We start from the raw sequence: 23,389 nt of genomic DNA on the forward strand, positions 1-23,389 counted from the left end.
CTCACCACCCTTGAGCTCCTCCTCTTCTGCAACCTCACCACCCGTGAGCTCCTCCTCACCCTCCTCAACCTACAATGAATTGTATGGAGTACTCAACACCCGTGAGCTCCTGCCTTTCCACATCAATTCGGAAGCTTTGTCTCATGCGCTTAGCTTCATCCTTCTCCCTCGATGGCAACCTCCTACTCACATAGGTGTACTTTCTCCTTTCATTTCGTAGCCTCCTTGCCTTTTTGAGCTTGCCCCTTGGACGCCCTTCACACTCAGGTGCTTGCATTCTTTTTCACATCTCTACCTCTCAACTTGCATTATCACTCGTACAAGCACTTTCACTGGTAGAGCTATCCAACTTCCTTCTTGGACTGCCTGGGGCAGCAAAAGAGGCAACGCGTTAACCTGGACTGCCTGGGGTAGCAAAAGAGGCAGCGCGTTAATGCGCTACCTCTTTTGCTACCCCAGGTAGTCCAACTGCCACCACAGTGAGCAAGGTTATCCAACTTCCTTCCTGGACTGCCTGAGGTAGCAAAAGAGGCAGCGCGTTAACGCGCTACCTCTTTTGCTGCCTCAGGGAGTCCAACTTTCACCACAGTGAGCCACCTTGCTTCATATCTCTTTCGGCTCACTTTGCTTCATATCTTTTTCTTGCGTGCACTCTTGCCGTTATGCTTGCCTCCCTAGGCTATGGTCATTGAATTTCTGAAGAGAAAAGAGTACTTACCTCAAAAGCTCTTTGCTCGTTGATGTTTGTTGAAGTCCGCAAGGAGGTCGATGTCGTGAAGTTTGTTGAAAGCCACAAGCAACTCGATGTCATGGCAAGCACCTCGGAAAGGAAGGAGTCAACATCGCTAAACTTTTGAACTGTGAAAAGATGAGAGGGCAGGAAAATAATTTTTTTTGGACATTTGGAGGAGTGTGAGGAGCATTTGGGGTAAGCTTTAAGGCTAGAGAGACAGAGAGATAAAATCGCTTCAAGGTTGGAGAGCCCACCACGCCCTTCCTTTTGCAGGCGATAGTCATTATTAGACAGATTTTGCAAGCGATTCTGTAGTAATGATTTTGCAGGCAATGGTCATTATTAAACAGATTTTGCAGGCGTCCCCTTTAAAGAAACGATTTTTGAGGGATTTTGCAGGCCTGGTCATTATTAGACGGTAGAAGAAGACCACATAACTAACACCTTGTAATAGTGAGCAGAACACCATGTAATGACTCATAATGGAAATAGTAATGTTGCTCGTTCATGCAAATGTGAAGTAAACAAACACATTTCGATAGTTTTCATTTTAGATATGGATTTCAAGATACTACTCATTCTAACTATTGCTAGTAAAATATAGTAATTATTAATCTTTAATTTTTTTCTTGATATTTTAGTCTTTCAATACCAATATATAGATTTGAAATTTAGTTCTCTTTTTATTCATTTATATTAAATGTACACCCTTACTGAATGAAATGCATGGAGGCGTCATTCAAATGCATGAAGGCATCTTGTTGTAGCTAATAAACACATATTTGTTCAATAAAGACTTGCAGTTAAATGACCACCTTGGATGCTAATAGTGACATCCATTTGCATTTGACACTTACAGAGATGAACTTGCTTCTCTCCCATAATCCCTCTCAGTGGCTCTTTCAACACTTCTCTTTGCTCCATTCTCTTCGGTCTCCAACACATCTATGCCATTTCTTCTTTTGCCTCCCTGCTTTCGGACCCTTTGTGTAGCTAGCTTTTCTCTTGTTCTTTGGTTGGTGTCGTCTGGTGCTACATCTTGGCTCTAGCATTTGAATCATGCCTTTCTCAGTTTTCATTCGCTTTGGAGAACACGAATCATTGACCATTCATTTTGACACTCCTTTCCTGGAGGTTTCATTGGTGGAGCTTAAGGAACACTTTCACATTGAGAATGAAGACATTGAGCTGCATCAAGAAATCGGAATAGATGAGCTTGCCATCGTACTTCTAGTGGTGAACTTAGAGGATGGTCAGAAAGGGTTCAAGATTAGTGGTGGCCAACAATCTACCTTAAGAGTTCACGTGTCTGATAAGAGAGGTACTCATGGTGACTTTATGAATCATGAACTGAATAGTGTGGTTTCACTTATAGAGAGGATGCCTTTGAATAGTTCTCTTCATGTTGCACTCAAATCTGCAGTTCGGGTGGAGAAGGTTACTGAGCTTCCTCTAACTTACGATGGATATATTTTCTGTAAACTTCCACCTATGCCTAAGGGTTCACCAATGTCTGGAATATGCTGATGGTCATGTTTGGACAAAATATTCCACATGTCCGCAAGACTGCTTCAATTGTGTTGTGAGAATGAGTAGATGTTCAGGTTATTTGAGATGTTGTAATTTGGATTGTGCTTTCCTTGAACGAATGGGAATTTTAAATGATACACAATGGAAAGGAAAGCTTAGGAGACCTCCTCTACCTGGTCCCATTGATCCAGCCTTGGGGTCACTTGTGTGCAAGCATTATGATGCAATACCAGAGTGTGTTTACCTATGCAGTGCTATTATATATTATTGCTTTCCCCATGAACGAGTGAAGACAACGAGATGCGCAGTGCATGTGGGTTTCCATGACCATCCAGTTGAAAAAGGTAGAAGTCGAGCAAAGGAAATGCAAGTAGAGGATCTCATTTCAATGTGTGCTAGGTTGAATGGAAATTCCTCTTGCAAAAATATCGAGGTGTCTGTGGCAAAAGACCTTGTGATGGAGATGATGCTAGCAAAGGATGGGGTTGTTGTGGAGCCGCTAGATGATCAAAAGTTCGAAGAAGTGCTTGAAACCATTACACCAATGACCCAGAGAAGGAGGCTTCAGAGAGTGGTTTAGAGCGCAAGAAGTGAGGCTAGAGGAGGGGATGGTGGAATGGATTCAATACTTGATTTAAAGAGGAGATGCAAATATCCATACCTACAAAGTATCCTATTTCTTGAACAATTGCAAGATGAACAACAACCACATATCTTCAAAATGTCGACCATTGGTCCAGGATCAGGAGTTGATATAGTGAATCGCATGCGGCCTGATGGAAGCTTGGGATCACAATGGGTTCATTTTGACCATGTGCATCGAGTGAGGGGATGGTCAACAATGGGTGCTCATGTGTATGACCCATTCATAAGGGAACTATTAACTATAGCAATATGTGAATTCAAGGTGGAGGATAACCATGCTCAAGTTCGATTCTGGGAGCTACTGAACAATACAATGGAGAAGAATGGTTTTAAAAAACCTGAATTCCATGGATTCATGGCAGATGGAGCAGGAGCAAATTGGCTGGCTGTCCGCACTGTTTACAATGGTGGACCTGAAAATGTAATGGATGGTAGAGAAAGAACTTGTGTTTTCCATTGGGAGATGAGCATGGTTGAGCACACCAGACGATGCATTAAGCCACAATTTCAGGAGGAGAATAAAGTTCTATGTCGGAATTGGAGAGAGGCAACAACTTCAACTTTTGCAGACCAATGCAAACAAACATTGAATTTGTATTGGTCCCCGACTCATGTGAAGGAGGGTGAGCTACCAACATTGCATACGTGGCTTGCTTGGTGGGATGTTAGAGTCAACCAGTGGGGGGGAATGTTCTTGCGGCAAGAAGAGCACTCTGGATTTGTTCCTACAGTGAACCTTTCAGAGACAAAACATTCTAGCATGAGAGCAGCACATGGATATGCAAAATGCACACTCAGCTAGATCACCCGAGCTCTGATACCAGTTGAGAGTTCTCTCAACGAAAGCAAGAACGGAAGAAGGAGAGAGAGACAGAGAGAGACAGAGAGCCACTTAAGTTTTGGTGGGTGCAGAACCACCCTAATCTTCTTTTTCATTCATTTATATATGTGTTTGAGTATTGTACATAACCGGGGTAAAGGCACAGTGACCTTTAACCCCTACATGACCGGGATAGCAAATTTAACAGCCATTTTTGGAGAGGCTGAAAACAGTTTTCCTCTTCTTAGTTGTGTAAGCCAAAAGAACTCTCGTACAAATAAATAGAAGAACCCTATATGTGGGTCTTAAACCAAACTCAGCTAACTAAGGTGGCACACTAACTGAGCCATGAACTAGAGTACATAAGGATAGCTGTCATCCAGCTATTATTCATCGCCGGTGTACCAACTGCATCTGCAGCTAACAAGTCGGTGACATAAATGTACAACGGTCACCCTGGCATATCACGAGTGGAGCTCAATATCTCAACACTTATCATGCACAGTGATCATCCACTTTCATTGAGCTTCATTGGATGCATGTAATGCTCACAAGTGCCAATTGTCGACTACAAGTAGAATGCACACTTCAACCCAGTTTACACTATGTGATGTATAGTCCTCACCGATAGCCTACTCAGCTCTAAAGATTCCTTCTCCATCTATATGGCCTTGAAATGCTCACTTGCTCTCGCCCATGCATCCACAAATGCAACGTCAAGCTTGCAATTGACATCGCTCAGCGACATAGGTATACAAGAGGACACAATGGAGATGAAGAAAGGCCAAATGGCAATTTGGAAAAGCCTGAGGAAGAAAGAAGTTGTAGATCCCAAACCAATTGCCATAGCTCATATCGGATGAAGTACAGATCGTATCAGATGAAGAACAGATCATGCACCTAGCAAAAATACAGATGATCCATATGAGTTTCAAGGCATTTTGTGTGTCACTTTGATCCCACACAGCAGCACAAGTGGTTGCAAAAAGTTGATCTTCTAAATTATGCAAATTTGCCTTAGAACACATGGAAGTCCCAGCCTAATGCTATGGAGATGCTATGAAGCTATACAACACTTCTAGAAGACTGCAGGAATGATCAGTCCTACTTTAATGGCAATGCCTACTATCATCTCACATGTGTTCAACCTTCCCCTCACACAACAAGATGACACTTACGACAAGATTGTGGAAGCTGACCTGCAAAAGGAATTAGGAGCTCCAAAAATGGCTAAGAACTATTTCTTTGTTAAGAAAGTTCGAGACCCTGCTTGCTGACAACAACTCGAATGGTACTTGGGATGAGGCCAATTGCTCGTAAAGATAAACACCATGAGTTATGAAAGCTATGCAATCATCCGAACTGTTGAGAAGGGCATGAAGATTTCTTGGGCAAATGTCCTCCACTCCAAACTCATGGCTAAGGTGTCCAAGAAGGACGTGAGCACCACTAACAAGCATTCCAAGGTAGCTCCTTTTATTACTGCCTTGTTTGATTTTTCAAACAAGTCTACAACCCATCCTTGGAAGGTTATCATGCAATACAAAGAATATAGAACCAAGGCTAGTCAAGACTCACAGGATGACCCTAAAGGTAAAGCAAAGTAGTACAACAAGTGATAGAGGCAAACTACAGCATAGAGGAGGCAAATCTAATGATATATGGGAACCCCCTAACAAACACTTTGTGGGATACTCATATTGAGGAGCAAAATTATTAGTTGAACCATCCAATGTTAAGAAGGCCAAGAAGACCAAACTGACAAAACAAAGGATGCTTGTCACCAAGCTCACACAACAAAACAATGACAGTGAAGATGACATTGAGACACTCATGCTCACACCACTAAAACATGGAGCAAGAAATCCAGTAACTCTGACCATAGTGAGGCAACGTACCACAGCTGGTACATTGGGCAAAGTATCCAGTTCAAATGTTGAGTATTCAATGAAGATTCTAAAGTCATTCCATGATCAACAGGACAGTGTACACCTCAACAAGACAAGACAAATAAAGGAAAGGGATGTAGTCAAGCAAAATCTCAACATGCAGTAGCAACAACAAAAGTAGTTAGAGGAAAGCCAAGAGGAATTGGACTGACTCAAGGAGGAATATTTAAAATACAAGAAATCTCAAGAACAACAAGTGTCTAGGATATGAGGTCAATTGAAGATATAAAAGGAATGTTTGCCAAAATTTACAAAATGGCTCAATGAAATGAAAGAAGAGTTCTTTCTTCAACTTGAGAGACTTGTATCAAAAAACACAGACCAAGAGATCGAGAATACATTGCTCAAAGAGAGAAATTAAGGCCCTAGAAGGAGTAAAACAATCGCTCAAAGAGATGGCTGAAGTGGTTAATGGCATATTCATGTCTTTTGTTGAAATGGTTGAACTAAAAATGCAATTGATAGAAACATCTCAAGCCCTATAGGCTAATGTGAAGAACAGGTTACTTGTGATTGCTAGAAGGCCATATGAGGCCTTGGCTTCAATAACATATGCTTATGAAGCCATGCCCCAAGAAATGGAGAACACGTGAGCCAAACTGAAGAAGACACCATAGCAGGATAACCCAATAAATGAACTTGAATTTGTACACACCCCACAAACAAAGTTTCTCAACTCTAGGGCCAACATTTTAATAGAGGCTGTAGCAGAGGTAGAACTTGTAGAAGTACCCATGATTGGGGAAGAATGCACAGAGCCATGTAACTTTGAAGCTAAGGAGGAACAAATCAGTGGAAAGGCCCCAACTATCACTGACACAAGTGAATCCAATGTGGCAGATGAGCCTGTTGGAAGCAAACCTGCAAATCAAGAAATGGTACCCACTTGAGATGAGCCCCTCTTTGGCATAAAGGAGAGTTTTGATATCAAATGTAGCTAGACCACATATTTCCAATATAGTAAAGAATATATTCAATAAGATGAGGGTTCGAGTCTACATCTTGTTCCAAAAATATTATCCACTAGGGAGTGCCAGGAGTTGAGGGGTAACTCCACCACCCCACTAAGCTACTACCTCCAGGTGAAGGAATAGAGTATTTGGATATACTATCTTGTAATTGAAAATAGTCTTAGTTGCCTCTAAGAACACTCTCTTAGACTTTTGTCTCTAGAATGATTCCTGCAGTTGACTATTATCAGACTGCAGCCTCGGACTATAGCTTTACTGATGTATTAGCCTTGTTTTTGGCTCAAGCAGAGCTTAGTTGTTGTTTAGAGTAATATCAAGAAGATAGAGTCTTGTGTTCAGCTCTCCTGTACATTTTGGTATCTTGAATGATATATGCAGTCGTTCTTTTAGTTATCTGCTTTGTTTTCAACTGTGTGTTAATCCTTGAGATTCCATTTCTTCCAGTTAATGCTATTCAAGTGTTCTGCATTGTGAATGAACTTAGAACATATCCTTACTCTTTGGGAAGGATTAGAATTTGCAAACGAAAATCAATAGGACATATTCTTTTTCAAAGTATACTTTGATAAAGCATATGACAAAATGGAATGGGGACTTGTATTAACCTCCCTAGGGATATGGGGTAGACCCTAATTTCATATATTTTGTCGATGTCCTCCTGTATCTGGCCAAAGGCAAGATAGAGATAAATGGAAACACCTCTCCTCCTTTTACTTTAAGGAGATCTATAAGGCAAGGCTATCCACTTGACCCGCACCTTTTTGTAATTACAGCCAATGATCTTGGATGGATAATTCATGATGGATCTGAAAAGGGAAGTATTTAGGGCATCCAAGTGGATCAAAACAGATAGATTATTTGTCAGCAGTTTGTCGACGATACCAACCTCAAACTGTGAAATGATAGTTAAAGCTATTTGGGCTATTTGTGCATATGGAGCTCCCACAAGGAGTTTTTTGAGGGTAGAGGCTTCGAAGGCATTCCTCAAGATCCCCACGACATGTGAGTCACTATCAGAGGCCACATTTTTGGCACTGTTGCTAGGGAGTTCAAGGTATGCTTCTATGATGCATAAGATTTCTATCAATATCTACCCATTTCACAATGCTTCTAGCTTATCTAGAGGTGTTGTTAGTGGTGTATAGGCTGGTTTTGATGGAGATAAGTGTGGTTTTGGTGTAGGAACAATAGAAACTACCATTTCTATCCATAGAGTGTTTTTTGCTCATTTGAGCTTGTTTTTCGTTGCTACATTGTAGGAGTACCTAGTAGGGATGATTGCTAAGGTGTGTATGGAGTCACATTTCACATGAAAACACCAAAAAATTAGTTTGAATAAGTTCAAATTGGCACAAGAGTGTACTCTTAGCCACCACCAATTTTAAAAATTCTCATTTTTTATGATTTCAAGTGGTTGTTTTTTGTGTTTTTTTGTTTGAAGTAGGTAGAATAGGTAGTGTAGTTTCCATTTGTGCTCTCATACCTTGAACAAAAACTTTAAATATCCAGAGAGCATCAAAACCCAATCGGCAACTATGCTAGAATGAGAGTCGCTCCTATAAATTTAAAGCAACGACTCAGGTAGTCGCTGCTATATAATGCGGTGATTGACACATGGACTGATAGTTGGCCACCCACCCCCACCACCTCACCTAACTTCCTATGGTAGTTAATGAACTCACAATTGTCACTTCAGATGTCAATGTGGAGATAGTGGGAGAGAGGGAAGGAGTCTCACTTGAGGCTTTCTCACAAGCACAATGGGGGAATACACACAAAGGTGGAGGCTGAAAACAGTTTTCCTCTTCTTAGTTGTGAAAGCCAAGAGAACTCTCGTACAAAGAAATAGAAGAACCCTATATGTGGGTCTCAAACCAAACTCAACTATCTAAGGTGGCATACTAACTGAGCCACGAACTAGTGTAGATAAGGATAGCTGTCATCTAGCTATTATTCGTGGGCGGTGTACCAACCGCATCTCCAGCTAACAAGTCGGTGACATAAATGCACAACAGTCACCCTGGCATATCGCGAGTGGAGCTCGATATCTCAACACTCCCCCTCAAGCTCAATCCCAATTCTTGCACACCAAGCAGGTCTCTGAACTTGCGCAACTTCTCTGCGCCCAATGCTTTTGTGAAGATGTCAGCTACCTAATCCTCTGTGCTGACATAAACTAGATCAATAAGACCTAGTAACACTTTCTCCTGCACATAGTGATAATGCACCTCAATGTGCTTTGTTCTAGCATGAAAGACTGGGTTCTTTGCCAAGTGTATACTACTCATGTTGTCACAATAAATGACAACTGGCCCCTAACTGGCCCATCTGTAGACTGATGCATATCATAGAGTAGCTTATGCAACCAAGCTACCTCACATGCAGCCATTGCTGCACCCCTGTACTCAGCCTCTGTGCTCAACAAGGCAACTGTAGGATGTTTCTTGCTGCTCCAAGTGACTGCAGCACTCCCAAAAGAGAACACATATCCACTGGTAGATCGTCTATCAGAAATACTACTAGCCCAATCAGCATCAGTGTATCCATGCAACTGTATCTGAACCCCAACCTCATAAAATAGTCCATACTGCAATGTGGACTTCACATACCTGATTATGCGTCTAGCCGCATCCAAATGTGGTTTCCTTGGAGCCTGCATAAACTGACTTACCAATCCAACAGCATAGCTTAGATCTGGCCTGGTAATGGTCATATAAATCAAACTTCCTACTATGCGTCTGTACATAGTAGTGTCTTCCAAAAGCTCACCTGCATCTGTGCTCAGCTTCACATGCTGCTCCAAAGGAACTGAAATAGGCTTACAGCCTGTCATCCCATATTTGGACAGCATGTCCAATCCATACTGCCTCTGCAAGAGTTGTATCCCACTTGGTGATCTAATCACCTCAATGCCCAAGAAATAACGCAGCTCTCCCAAATCCTTCATCTCAAACTTCTGCCTCAATAGCATTTTCACATGAAGGATATCTTCATCACTATCACCTGTGATGATCAAATCATCAACATAAATGACAAGCAGCATAATCCCTTTCTCTGTTTTTCTCACATAGAGTGAGAAATCTGCCTTGGAAATCTGAAAGCCAATAGTGATAAGATACTGTCCTATCTTGTCAGACCATGCTCTAGGTGCTTGCTTCAAGCCATACAAGGCTTTCTTCAACCTGCAAACAAACTCAGGATGAATAGCATGAACATAACCTGCTGGCTGCTCCATAAAGACCTCTTCTTGCAAATCACCATGCAAGAAGGCATTCTTTACATCCATCTGATGTAAAGACCATCCCTTTGATGTAGCCATAGCAATCGCTGCTCTTACGGTTGCCATCCTTGCAACCGGGCTGAAAGTTTCTTCATAATCAATGCCATATGTCTGTGCATACCCCTTGACAACTAATCTTGCCTTGTATCTATTCACAGAACCATCTGCATTGTGCTTGATCTTATAAACCCACTTACAGCCAATTGCATTCTTGTCTTTAGGCAAAGGCACCAATTCCCATGTAGCATTTGCATCCAAGGCATCCATTTATTCATCCATGGCTTTCTCCCATTTTTCATTTCCCATGGCTTGCTCAAAAGAAGTGGGTTCTAGTTCCTGTATCACTTTGACCATATAGGCATAGTGAATGGCTATAAATCCATCATATTTCAGCCTATCCACAGGATACCTAACCCTGGTAGACCTGCGCAAAATAGGCTCACTTCAAGGTGCTCTCAAAACATCCCTGGTCTTCCTTACTCCAGGTGTAACAACAGAAGGAATACCCAACTCATCATCAATGCTCTGTTCTGAGCCACTGGATTCACCATCCACATAAGAGTGACCTGCATTCACATCAAACATGGGCTGATCTACCTTCTCTTTTCCTTTTCGTGATACCTGCATACCACTCTCTGCATTGCTTTGAGGAGATCCTCCTGATCTCAATCTGCCTGTCCATGGCAAAGTATGTGAACCACTGCTAGAGGACACTCCAGGTCCACTAATATTTTGTGATTGCTGCTGTGAATTCTATGCAGCATTACCATTTTGTGCATGTACATCAATCATTACATTTACTGGTTTATACTAGCTGCTCATCTCATCAAAACAACCCCTCTCTGCTCACTGTGAACTTTCGTGTAGAAGGGTTATAGCATCTATACCCTTTTTGCTACAGAGAATAACCAATAAAGATGCACTTCTCAGCTTTTGGATCCAACTTCGACCTCAACTCATCTGGCACATGGACATAGGCAATGCAACCAAAAATTTTCAAATGAGAAATATCTGGTTTCCTACCAGTATACATCTCCTCTGGCGTCATGCCATGTATTGCTACAGTGGGAGTCCTGTCCATTATATAAACTGCTGTAGCAACTGCTTCAGCCCAATAATAATCTGGTAGATCTTTTTCATTTAGCATGGCCCGAGATACCTCTCCAATATGCCTGTTTTTCCTTTCTGCAATTCCATTTTGCTGAGGGGTATGACTGCATGAATATTGCTGCTTTATACCATGCTCTTGTAAGAACCTTGCAAACTCATTTGAGAGGTACTCTCCCCCTCCATCTGACCTTAGGCATTTTATTTGCAGGCCTGTTTCTTTTTCAACCATAGCTTTAAGAGCTTTGAAGTGCCCAAACACTTCACTTTTCTTTTTCATAAAATACACCCAAAGTTTTCTGCTAAAGTCATCAATAAATGTGACAAAATAGTGACAGCCTCCAATAGATGCAGCTTTAGTAGTCCACACATCAGAGTGGATTAAATCCAATGGCTTTTTTCTCTCTTGAACATGCCTAGGAAAAGGTTTCCTTGCCTGTTTCCCAAATTGACAGGCTTCACAAACCTTGTGCATTTCTGCAACCTTGAATTTAGGCAATCCTGCAACAATATTTTGGGCTTGCATTGATTTAAGTCGCTGTATATTAACATGACCAATGCGTTTGTGCCAGATATCAATATCTGCAACTACACCGGTCCCATGTGCAAACATTGCTGCACTCAATTCAGGCATGTCCGCATCCAACGTAAACATCCTGCCCTTGTTCTTTTCTTTTGCTATCAAGCGACCGTTATTTTTCATATCCTCAACAAAGCATCCATGAGGATTAAATCTAACCTGCAATCCCTGCTCAACCATTTGACCAACAGAAACTAGGTTCTTGGTGATGTTCGGGACATGAAATACATCGGACAGGTATTTCTTTTTCCCATCCTGCATAGACAAAGGAATTTTACCAATCTGCACAATAGGATGTGCAGTATTATCACCAGTCTCCACAAATCCTGGCTTTTCCATTTTCCTTGCATCTTGCATCCATTCTGCATGACCTGTCATGTGGTTTGATGCACCTGAGTCAACATACCACACATCATTTCGTTCTTCTGCACTTGTCACAGAATTGGTCATATGCTGCACCATAAATAGATGCTCATTTTTGTCATCACCCTGCCTACTAGAAGATGCATAATTGCCTTGCTGCAATTTTCCATTCATAATGTCATTCTGCTTTTTATAGCAGTCCTTAGCCATATGACCCATTTTGCCACAATAGTAGCATTCAACATTGCTGTTTGCATTTTGGCCTCTTTGCCATCCACAACGGCCTCTTTGGCTCCCCCTGCCTCTAGAGTTACCACGTCCTCCTGCATAGGACTGGTTTTCTTGCATTTGCTGCATATTCTGATTTCTACCAGATCGGCCTCCTCTACCTCTACCTCTACCTCTGCCAGCATTTGAGTAGAAGACAGTTTCTTTTGAAGTTCCTGCTGAAGAAGATGCACCCCCATTTCTCTGCTCTTCAGAAATTAGAAGAGCAAACAACTCTTCAAAATCTGGAAATTTTTCACGGGCGGCAATGGATGTCCGAAACTACATATAATCCTTTCCTAGACCATTCAAGGTCACAGAAACTAGATCATCATCTTCCACTGGCGACCCAATGGAAGCAAGTGCATCTGCAATTTTCTTCACCTTCATGTGGTAGTCGTTTATGCTCAAATTTTCTCTCTGCACATTGTGCAACTCCTGTTTGAGCTGCATTTTCCTGGCTTGCGTATTTGTGCTGTACATTTTTGCGAAAGTATCCCATGCCTCCTTTGGCGTACTTGCATCCTGAATATGCACAATCATGGAGTCCGAAATACTGATAGACAGCCAGTACATAACTTTCCTGGCTCTCTCATGCCATCCTTTAAATGCCTGCATTTCCTGGTTATTGGGAACATTAGGAAGAACAGGTTCTTCTTCATTTCCTGTAATGAACTCCCAATAGCCTTTTCCCATAAGAAAATTCGTCATTCTAAACTTCCATGCCTGGAAGTTGTTCTTGTCAAGCTTTTCAGTGACAATCTGAGAAAGAGAATCAGATGCCATTTCAGAACACCGCAAAATATTCTGTCACTGCAAAAAACACAGCTTTTGCCTCACACGGGCAGATCTGCAAAACTGACGAAAGTGGTATTTCACCACACAGTCACTTCCTAGTGACGATTTTGCATCAATAGGCAACAAGCATGATTCTGCAACTCCCAATGTCTCTGCACACAGGCATACGATGCAATTTCTGTGGCAACTTTCCACCGACTAGCCGAGCAGTGGTCGCACAGCAAAAACAGGGCCTTTTTCTGAGTGCCTGCGGAGAACTTCCGCCTCCAAAACGGGCCCCGAAATGACCTCGAATCAGAAAAATAAAGTCACCCGCAGCATATAATGCCCTCTCGCCACACCGCGAAGGGCGTCTCAATCTGAGATAGTGCACTCTTGCACTTCCGGCTGTGCTACCTGCAGAGATTTGCTCCCAAACTCGAAAAAGGAAAGCAACACTTGTCCTCTTACCAGGACACTGCGAACTTGGTTTGCTTTCTTGAGCTCCTTACCACGAACAAGGCTTTGATACCATGTGAAGATAGTGGGAGAGAGGGAAGGAGTCTCACTTGAGGCTTTCTCACAAGCACAATGGGGGAATACACACAAAGGTGGAGGCTGAAAACAGTTTTCCTCTTCTTAGTTGTGAAAGCCAAAAGAACTCTCGTACAACCCTATATGTGGGTCTCAAACCAAACTCAACTAACTAAGGTGGCATACTAACTGAGCCATGAACTAGTGTAGATAAGGATAGCTGTCATCCAGCTATTATTCGTGGGCGGTGTACCAACCGCATCTCCAGCTAACAAGTCGGTGACATAAATGCACAACAGTCACCTTGGCATATCGCGAGTGGAGCTCGATATCTCAACAGTCAACCCCCCCACTTTAAGGCTAGCATAGTGACTAAGGACTCATTGCTTTATCGATAATGCAGTAACTCATCACCCATTGCTATATTGAGTTGCTACTATATCACCCATTGCTTTATTGAGTCATTGGTATATCACCCACTGCTTTATTTAGTCATTGCTATATCACCCGCTACTATATTGTTAGTGTAGCGACTGACAATGCAGTGATTTCCTGAGTCGTTGCTTTAAGGTTAACACAACGACTGGCACATTAAGGTCAGGAAAGCATAGTGATTGATTCTGATTAGGCAGCCAAGTGGAGTAGGTGACACATGCCCTTGAGGTTTGGGAGGTTGATAGCAGTTGAACCCAAACCGTAAGGATAGCACTTCCAATAACGTCTTGACCGGTCCAATTAGTGCCGCACTATTAGTATTGTACGGGATCTCAATCTTAAGCTCATACTCAATGCAAGGTCCCACACACACTAAATGCTCAAGTTCAGAGGATGCTATGAGCTTCAACATTGAGATGGGAAAAGGTATCAACCTGAATCCGGGGCCCTCTATGGCTCCCAACTCTAGCTTGGTAAGGCCCCAATCCCCCACCCCAACCTCACGAATAAGGGAGTAATTCTCCAATCTCATGGGATGGTTCGGCTTGTCTAACCTCAACCAAATCAATCTATTTGCCAAGCAAAAAAGGGTGGCTAAGGAGTATCAAGACACACCACCCACCACAATATCTGGTAGTACACCCAAAAACCCCATAACCATATCAACTAAGGGACCCTCAGGACTACATGTACAATTCTATGAGGGGGACCCTCTTTCACAAGGTCTTCTGAGCCCTGGGTACCCATGTATTGGCCTCCTAGTCCTAAAGGATGGAGGGCTGATGATTAGATGGACTTTGGGGATAACACCTTCCTAATATCAATGGCCCCTCATCCCAATCTATTTGCAAATTAGGGAGGAGCTCTAGGTAGTACCTCCCTCCCCATGTCTTCATCCTATAGGCTGGTTCCAAATGTGAATATACTTGTACCAAGGCCCATACCGATAAGACCAATAGATCTAAGCCCACCATGTATGCTGGCTCTAGGTCCCATGAGGCTAGGAAAATCCATTCCAATCCTTATTAGGCCAACAACTTTTATAGTATACCTGAAGGACCTGGTATGCCTGTCTTTCAAGCACCCCCACCTGTGCCACACATGGTACTCATAACTGATGAGGCAATGAGGATCCTCTTGCAAGCACCAAGAAGGGGGGCGATGTTGCTAGTAGTCATGGGTAGGGATACTAATGCCTCACTCAGTCATCTCTAAGCTCATCACTAAGTTCTTAGTAGGGTTATTAGGTGAAGGAGATCCTGTCTCCCATGTCCAAAAAGGTTCGAGCAGATCTGTGTAACCTTTAGAGACATTGGTGACTTGGATAAAGTGAATGTGTTCGGGCTTAGCCACGATGGCAAGTCAGGCCAGTGATATAGAGCCCTGGGGCCTAAAGAAAAGATCATCTGAGAGACTCTACAAAAGGCCTTTGTAGTGGGATTCACTCCCATAGGCCCAAAGTGTAGCTCAATCAACCAGTTGTACAAAGTAAGCAAAAGGAGCACGAAACCCTTCGGGAATATATTGCAAGGATCAAACATCTAAGTGCTTATTGTTGTGAACTACATGAGAGGATGAGCAATGAGCGTTTGTTGCCTAGATTCCTCATCAAATTAAGGGATACTAAGTTGCATGATCATCTATTCATCGTGAATCCCACATCCTTTGAGCTGTGTAGCAAGACTGTTGTGCTCCTAGATGATAACATGAAGGATAAGGCCCAGTCCAAGAAGTCACTATTTGCTCCCTTAGTAGTATCTCATTTTGGTAAGACCATTAGCTCTATCGAGGGCAAGGAAGCTGCCCAAGTGACTAAGGCCACAAACATGGACAAGGTAGCCACAGACCTTTTGAATCGAGTAGCCCAATAACTCAAGGGTAGGTTAGGCAGGGAAGACTCGATGCACTTGTTCCCATGGGGAGACAATTTGTGGTGTGGGATATGCATAATCCACCACTCGACGAATGAGTGCCCTCATCTAAGGGCAAGGCCATGACTCTACTGCACTCATTGTGCTATGCGGAAAAATCATGAAACTTTTTTTCCCCCAAAAAATGAGGGTTTATATTAAAAAGCTAAGAAATACTTTATACATCGTGATAAGTTTTCTCCCCTAGAGAATAGCAAAATAGAGGAGAAGTGGCTTTCAAAATCAATAGAACAACAATAGAACTCAATGATCAGTATCTTGTGTCTCTTCTTTTGGGACCACAGGGGTGATAACTTTAATAACAATTGTTCTTGGCACACAAGGGTAGGGGCACTGGTTTTTTCCTCTGCGCTTCTTGGTATTGTCTCTGGGCTATGGAGTAGTCCCCGCAACCCTTTGTAGGGATTCCAAAAATAATTCTTCAAATATCGAAGTGGGAGATGGGTTTCTTAAAAAAGTGGGATGGGGGGAGCTGTTGAGAATGGTGGGGTGCTCAAAGTTGAAGTGGCAATAGGGGGGCATCAGTGCAAGAGGGCGGAGTAGAGCTGACAAGAGGAGAGGATCTGATAGGAGGACCAAGGGGGATCAACAAGAATGGGGGGAGCAAAACTTATAGGGGGCACGACATCTTCTCGAGTACCCTGTGGAAGCTATGTTCCCAGGATATCCACCACAATTTGAATTTGGAGCAACATCAAACTTTGTTCTGTAACTTGCTTGTCTTCTTCTTTGCAACAATCTTGTATCTGAGCTTGGAGTTGGCTAAGCTATTGGAAGTTATCGCGCATTCTTGTGATCAACCATAAATTAAAAAATAAATTATTAATATCAAAATCAACGTCATTGAACACCTTAGAGAATCTTTGATGGCAGATGGTCCATATTCCAAAGCTACGGATAACATTCCAATTTGAAGGTGATTTGTTGGGGGGAAGAGATGAAGTTGAGGAAAACGTGAGGAATATCTTCTTCAGCTTGTGGCATTGCTTGATAGGTCATCCCCTAGGCCTATCCTTCTCACCCAGTTGGTTGTCCAAAACCCTTATGAAGAATTAGCCAAAGAAGGCAAGATAGTTTTTCTGGCAGTTCTTTATCCCATACCCTTTCAAATCTTTTCATCCATATTTTTTCGCATCTCTTTTGTGCCATTTTTGATTGAGGTGCATGATGAGCTTATCATATCCTTCTATGATCAGGATAGGGATAGGAAAAATCTAGGACTATCCCAGCCACCTAAATTCTTTTAGAGAAGGAAGTAAGCAACCTCCCATCCAAGGTAGAGAGTCTCTCAACCACAAGCTTTATCTTTCTTGGATGAGCAGTATATCAAATCTGTTAAGTCATTGACAATATCTGATTCTCAAATTCTCTTCCTTTATCTACCTACCCTAGGCCCAATCCCACAAGCGTCCCCACATTCTAATACCTTTCTAGTTTTAAGCACAGTGCTACTTTAAATGCCTCATAATGAATATGAGATTCCGACCATATGACTGGGAATCAAATTGAATTTTGGCTATAGAAGGTTTCGCTATTTTGAGAAAATCCCTTCCAAGTGACGAAAGGTCTCATCCCTTCCCATGCCTTCCACATACCCTTCCACAACTCTGATCCCTTAGCCACACATGGCTCCTTGCCAAATAGAGTGACACCAAAAGGAATTTGATTCTAATGCCTGCATCTAAGAATCCTTACCCTTCAACATTTCTATGAATTAGAATAACCTCGCAAGTAGAGTCAGCATCCTGTACTGCCTTCAGAATCCATTGGGCCATGAATCTATCCGAAGATTTTTCCATGTCCACTATTCCCAATCCTCTTGCCAATTTTGGTAATGTGCAAAATTGCCATCTGCTGAACTTGGCTATTTTGTGTTGCCCCTTTTCCCTCCCCAGAGAAAAGACAAAAAAGGACTATTCAGTTGAGCTAGACTCTTTGTTGTAGGCACCCAATAGGAGATAAAGTAAATAATAGATGGGTAGATATAGTGGTTCAAAATAAATTTCCTTCTAAATAGCGTTGGTTATAGACCTTGCCAATTTGTGATTTTGTCTCTAACTCTATCAGTTACCTAGTCCCATCTGTCCTTCATTGAGCATATGAACTCCATAGGAATTCTAAGCAGCCTGGATTCTTCTCCCTCCTTTATAACGTTGCATCCTTTATCTAATAGAATCTATGGAGGTGCACTCCTAGTGCCAAAAATTCATGCTTTTTTGTGATTAGTCTTGGAACCTGAGGCTCGACAAAAAATACTTAAGCATTCTAGCTTGTGTCACCCAAGCAGTTACCGAATCATGTACAAGTACTGATTCCACGAGGAAAGGGAAGAGAGGGGAGAGGGGGAGATAAGGGAGAAGAGAGCATTAGGGAGGGAGATGGGAGCAACGGAGAGACAAATCATAAGGAAGAACAAGGAAACTCAATCCAAGAGAATGAGAGAAAAAGTGCTTCTATTCCATTCCTTGAAAGTACACAATGAAAACCAAAGTCAAACATTTGGTCTTTTGTACTAGTCACATTTCGAAGGGAGTTCCAATCCTATTCCTTGTATCACACTCTCTCTCTTGTTGCAACCACTTGGGCTCATCTGGCGCCAAGGGATATGCTAATTCTCTCAACCCTCCTTTGTCTCCAAATGGATCTTGTGTTTTCCATATATGGAATCCAAATGGCTCTTGTGTTATCCTTGCCTATTTGGGCGATCCCTATGATAACTTTAAAATAGAGCCATTTGTGGCTCAAAACCCGTAGGGTTTGGATAGGCCAGATTTGTTAACATGCTCAATGACTATTAAAAGAGAACCAGAGTTTAGACATTGGAAGGGGCTTCAATTTATAGACCAAATAGCGATAAGACAACCTGTGTGTGGACTTGATCATTTTGTTGAATGGGATAACACTTAATTAATACATCCTCAAGGGGGGTTTTGGGGGGGCATTCTCCTCTCAATGTAGCAAGGGGTTTGCGGGCGTGGTAGCTCCATAGTGGGGTCTGAGGGTGCTTCAGAGGCCCTTGGTCCAATGGCATGACTTGTAGAAGGCCTATAGTCAACTCAACAATTTGACTTCTAAAGGATCTATATTAAGCTACTATGATTAACCTACATGGCTCATTGTATAATAGTTTTCGCTCTTGTCTTGCTCGATAATCCAATCTTGAGTTCTCATAGTCCTTCATTTAGTATTTATCTATATTACCATCTGAGGTCTCTCTTGATATTGCCTTAGTGGACAACAATAGCCATTAGTTATGCTACAAGCTTTGGTATACCGGAATTTTCATTCTCTCCAATTTTCTATTCTGTACTTGCATCTCATTGTTATCTTTCATTACATCCAAAGCTAGTTATAGCAGATATCCCTTATGTATTACAGGGAAGTGTAACTGTTATAGCTTTAGGCCATGAGCAGATGATATGATGGTGTTGGCATTCAAAGTGCAAAACACAGCTCCAAATTGGAGCATTATGTTTTTTAATTCCATTGCCTAGGTAGCTTCTCTGACCAGAGCATTGATGGACCACACATGTTCACATGAGTGTATGATCTAGTAAGTTTCTTGTGACTTTGTCTATCATCTTTAATGTGTACTAGATGTTGCAATAAGTTAGACTTGCTATCTTAGTATTGCTAAATTGGCTAATAGGAAAACGAATCAAGATAAATATGAACCATGTACTTGGAAACAAGATGGTACCTCGGGGGGGTCACTCATCATATGTAACAATATCACGTGAGTTCAACAGAAGGATTTTTTTAATTTCTAAAATTTACAGAAATAAATATACATAAGGGACTATTTAAAATAGTTTTGGAAAAAAATTACAGATTTGTATAGAAAAGGGGTACATTTTTTTAATGAAATTTTTTACAGATAAGGGACTTTAAATATAGGCCTTGAACGCACGTGATATAGAGGGTTTATAAATAGTGACCCCCCCCGAGGATGGTACATGCCTTTGAGATGATGAGTATCAATTAATTCTCCTTAGAAGAAATGTAAATAATGTATTCATTTTTCAATAGACATGGAAGTTGCCATATGCAAAACTGGACCTTCCATAGGCTGGCAATCTCTAATCATTTGCAACTAAGTATGAGCTAAGTATCTGATGCCTATCCTTAACACACCATAAACGCATAACTTAGGTCTCAGACTTGAAATTACAACTATTACAACTTGAACAATGGAACTCGTGGATTTGAAATGAGATTGAAACTATTCTCTTATAGTGAACTCCTCTTCCTTAAATACTCCTCGCCCTTGATGCTTGGCTCAAATTCATGCTAGGTATCTTGCCTTTGCTACCGTTCTTAAACTACTGTGGAAATTCCCTTGAGACTTGGGTTGGACTTTTGCCGATATATGTGGTGTGTATATTTCATTTGGTATGCCACCTTTCGGCTGCTTGATCTAGACAATTCGTATATTGGTGAATGAATCGCCTCGCTTTGCATTCACATCATTTGATGTTTTGCTTTGTCGGACCCCTTCATTTGATGGGTTCAACACTTGTGTCATGTCTCATGTCCATGGTTTATTTGTACTTAAAAAAAAAAGATAAAATGGTAAGATTTAGGTTGAATTTTGAGTTAGTAGTTACTTGCTTCATGATCACAAAAAGGCTATTAACAATCAGTGAATAAATGCACTGAGACTCAATTGGGTATTTGCAAACTACACCGGGCCGTGATCTAAACGTGGGCATGCAATCTTGTCCGTCCATCATGATCTTTAGGCACACACCCATGCCCAAGAGTGTGGCACTCCGTAAACACCATCATTGCAAGAGATGAACGTAGGCTGTGTATTTGAAATTCTAAGCCATCCACTCTAGTTGCAGTTAGATTTGAAACACGAGCTGAGGCAATAGATTTTAAAAAGTGGCCATTACGCCTATGAAGGACGTTCTGAAACTATAGACGTGCACATAGATTTATTCATCGTGTGGAAAACATTGTAAATGGTGTTATCACAGCCATCGATTCATGGCATTATCATTGAGCTGTACGAGGAGTGTTGATCGATCAGTTGCGAAGCGCGCAAACTTTACGAATTTGGCCCTGCTTCCCTGTTAGAACTCCGATCTTGCCCATTGCTCGTATCGACTTCGGAAACTGATTGAAGAAAGGAAACCTTCCTCCCCATCCTCCCCTAGTCTCTGATTGCACAACTACTCGGGTAAACGGATCATCGAGAAGAGCTGCATCCGATGAGAACAGACCCCTGTGCTGTTGAACCCCTAAGAAGTAGTGGGAGTCGAATGTCAGGTCGCTGCCTCTGTCCATAGGAACTCTGGTCAGAAAATCTCCTGGCTTGCATATCTGTCTCAGCTGGACAGCATACACGGGGTCCAGAGATGGATCAGCGTCGCCTTTTCCAGTGAAATTGTAAAGGCGATTAACAAAGTTGAAGCACGCCGCGGTTCCAATAGTGTGCGCACCCGAAAGGACCACAAGGTCCTCCTCAGAAAGACCCTTACTCAGGAACAACGATTTCAGCTGGGCAATGTTGAAACTTGGGGGCGGCAAGTTGAGAAGTGCATTCTTCAAGAGGGATGTCGTGCCATCTCGTCGGCCTGTGGGAACAGCGTAGTAAGGGCCACCCATCTGTTTACATAAACATGGTTTTTCAGCGAGCTAGGAATCAGGACGCTGGAAATCGTGCATCTACCTTCAATATATTGCTTAAAAGACCTGATCGTTCTCGTGCAGTTCAGCATGAAGCCGATGCAGCTTTTTTTCTGGAGGTACATGGATGCCTAAGCGCGAAGATGCACATTTTGGAGCAGCTGCTTACCAGATTTACAGAATCCCGAGCAACCATGGCGACTATATCCGCGCATGAGACTACGCCAGGACATTGCTCTTCTAAAATAGATTTGGCCTCTTCGAATACGAAGAATCCTCTTAAAGTAAGGTTTGGAAGGGCATCCTTCTCCGCTGGCTGACCGTTGGTAGAGTTCAGGAGTATAGACCCGTCACACCCCTACATTTCAAAAACGGGAGTCTGTGATTTCGCTGGAAACGATATCGTGACCATTCTACGCAGAGCGCCATGGGATTAAGGGAATAGGACTGAGCAATTAGAATGCAAGGTGTTTGCAATGATCAATCCCCTACCTCAACGAAGCAATCGTGGAAGTGAATCCTCAAGAGCGAAGCGGCCAAAGTCTCGTCGGCCTCGATGTATCGTTCAGTTACAAGCCTGACGACAACTTCCGCCTGAGGGCACTGATAGCGATAGAAGCCGAACTTGAGTGGATAGAAAGGGTCACGGGGATGATGAGAGAGGGCTCTACGTTGATGTGCTGCTGCAGCAACAAGGCCGTAGCCATCGCCAGCCACGAAACCAAAAGCAAGGAGGAGCACAAGGAGGCGTAGAGGTGAGGCAGGATGCGTGCATGGGGAGGTAGGGTGTCCCATGAGAATGGGTGGACAGCTGCAGGCGTCAAAGTGATGGGCAACGAGAACAAATTCAAACAATTGGAGGTGATGGAGAATGTCGTAGAATGGGAGATGCAGATCCATGCAGATAATATAGACGGTGGAGCGAACGTGGTGGCGAGCCAGAACGAAACGAGCTGGCCACCGAGACAGAAATGCAAGCACGTTCCCTCATGCACGTCCTTCTTCATTCGCATTGCCCTTGCGTGTCCTACTTAGTTTTCACACACCACATTTTTGGCCTCCCTCAAAGTTAGCCATATTGAAGGGTTTGTGTTTTAGGAACTTACTTTTCTTTTTTACTTGGCCAGCGCAGCCATGTGGCACATTCTAAGCTCTTAGATCAATTCGCCTATTATTAGCTACTTACAATTATATACTTAAGCATTCTAGTTGATTTTTTAAGCACAATCTTTGTATGCATTGGTTCTCTTTCGTATGCTCTTGGAAACTAAACTACTAAAGCACTATGTGTTTGTCAAATGTGTAATGGAAGGGCATTAAGTATTCTCTGTGAGATTTGCCTCTTACTCCTCTTCTCGTGGTGCTCATGCTCTTTTGCTAGGCTGTCTTAAGTACCTCTATATGGATAAAAGGAATCCGCTGTTGTCTCTTCTTCTCTTTCCAACTCCTCCCTGACTGTATGCTAGCCGTGCTCTCCTTCCCCTTGAGTTCTTCTTTTGGGTGCTTGATTTCCCTTCTTGTTCTTGTGTTCTTTGAAGATGACATACTAATATTCTGTGTGAGGTGAACCAACCGGTAATTCAGTACGGTGCTTCACTGTCACAAAGTTCTTCAATTGTGTGACGTGCGATTTCAATTTTTTAGTGAATCTAGGTGGACATTGAAGTCTAGAAAAGTATGTCTCATGCATGTCAACTTTGCCTTCCGAGCAAGAGGACTTGCACATACACAGGAGGAGCACAGAAGCAGGCTGCTAACATTAGGAAACAAGCTAAGAAGCAAGCATGAAGTCTCTCAAGATAGAAGAAAAGAAGCGAGGAAGCACACATGACA

The 23,389-nt window shown here is 42.4% G+C and overlaps 1 protein-coding gene across 1 annotated transcript; it reads right to left on the reverse strand.

Moving 5' to 3' along the window:
* Nucleotides 1-20,953: 20,953 nt before the first annotated feature.
* Nucleotides 20,954-22,351, reverse strand: LOC147887654 (peroxidase 1-like). The gene is made up of 3 exons (XM_087393079.1): nucleotides 22,049-22,351; nucleotides 21,726-21,914; nucleotides 20,954-21,535 (listed from the first exon to the last, which is right to left on the reverse strand). The coding sequence occupies exons 1-3, from the start codon at nucleotides 22,349-22,351 to the stop codon at nucleotides 20,954-20,956; spliced, it is 1,074 nt and encodes a 357-aa protein (XP_087249205.1).
* Between the last annotated feature and the right edge of the window lie 1,038 nt (nucleotides 22,352-23,389).

The sequence above is a fragment of the Dipteris shenzhenensis genome, chromosome 22 (genome assembly GCF_047967505.1).
Source record: "Dipteris shenzhenensis isolate YYH24624 ecotype China chromosome 22, Dip_SZ_1.0, whole genome shotgun sequence".
NCBI lineage: Eukaryota > Viridiplantae > Streptophyta > Polypodiopsida > Gleicheniales > Dipteridaceae > Dipteris > Dipteris shenzhenensis.

Coding starts and splice junctions, on each gene's coding strand:
- LOC147887654 (XM_087393079.1), bottom strand. CDS start 22,351: ATGGGACACCCTACCTCCCCATGCACGCATCCTGCCTCACCTCTACGC. Junction 21,915..22,048: donor TCCACGATTGCTTCGTTGAG/GTAGGGGATTGA, acceptor TTTGAAATGTAG/GGGTGTGACGGGTCTATACT. Junction 21,536..21,725: donor CTCGGGATTCTGTAAATCTG/GTAAGCAGCTGC, acceptor TTATGTAAACAG/ATGGGTGGCCCTTACTACGC.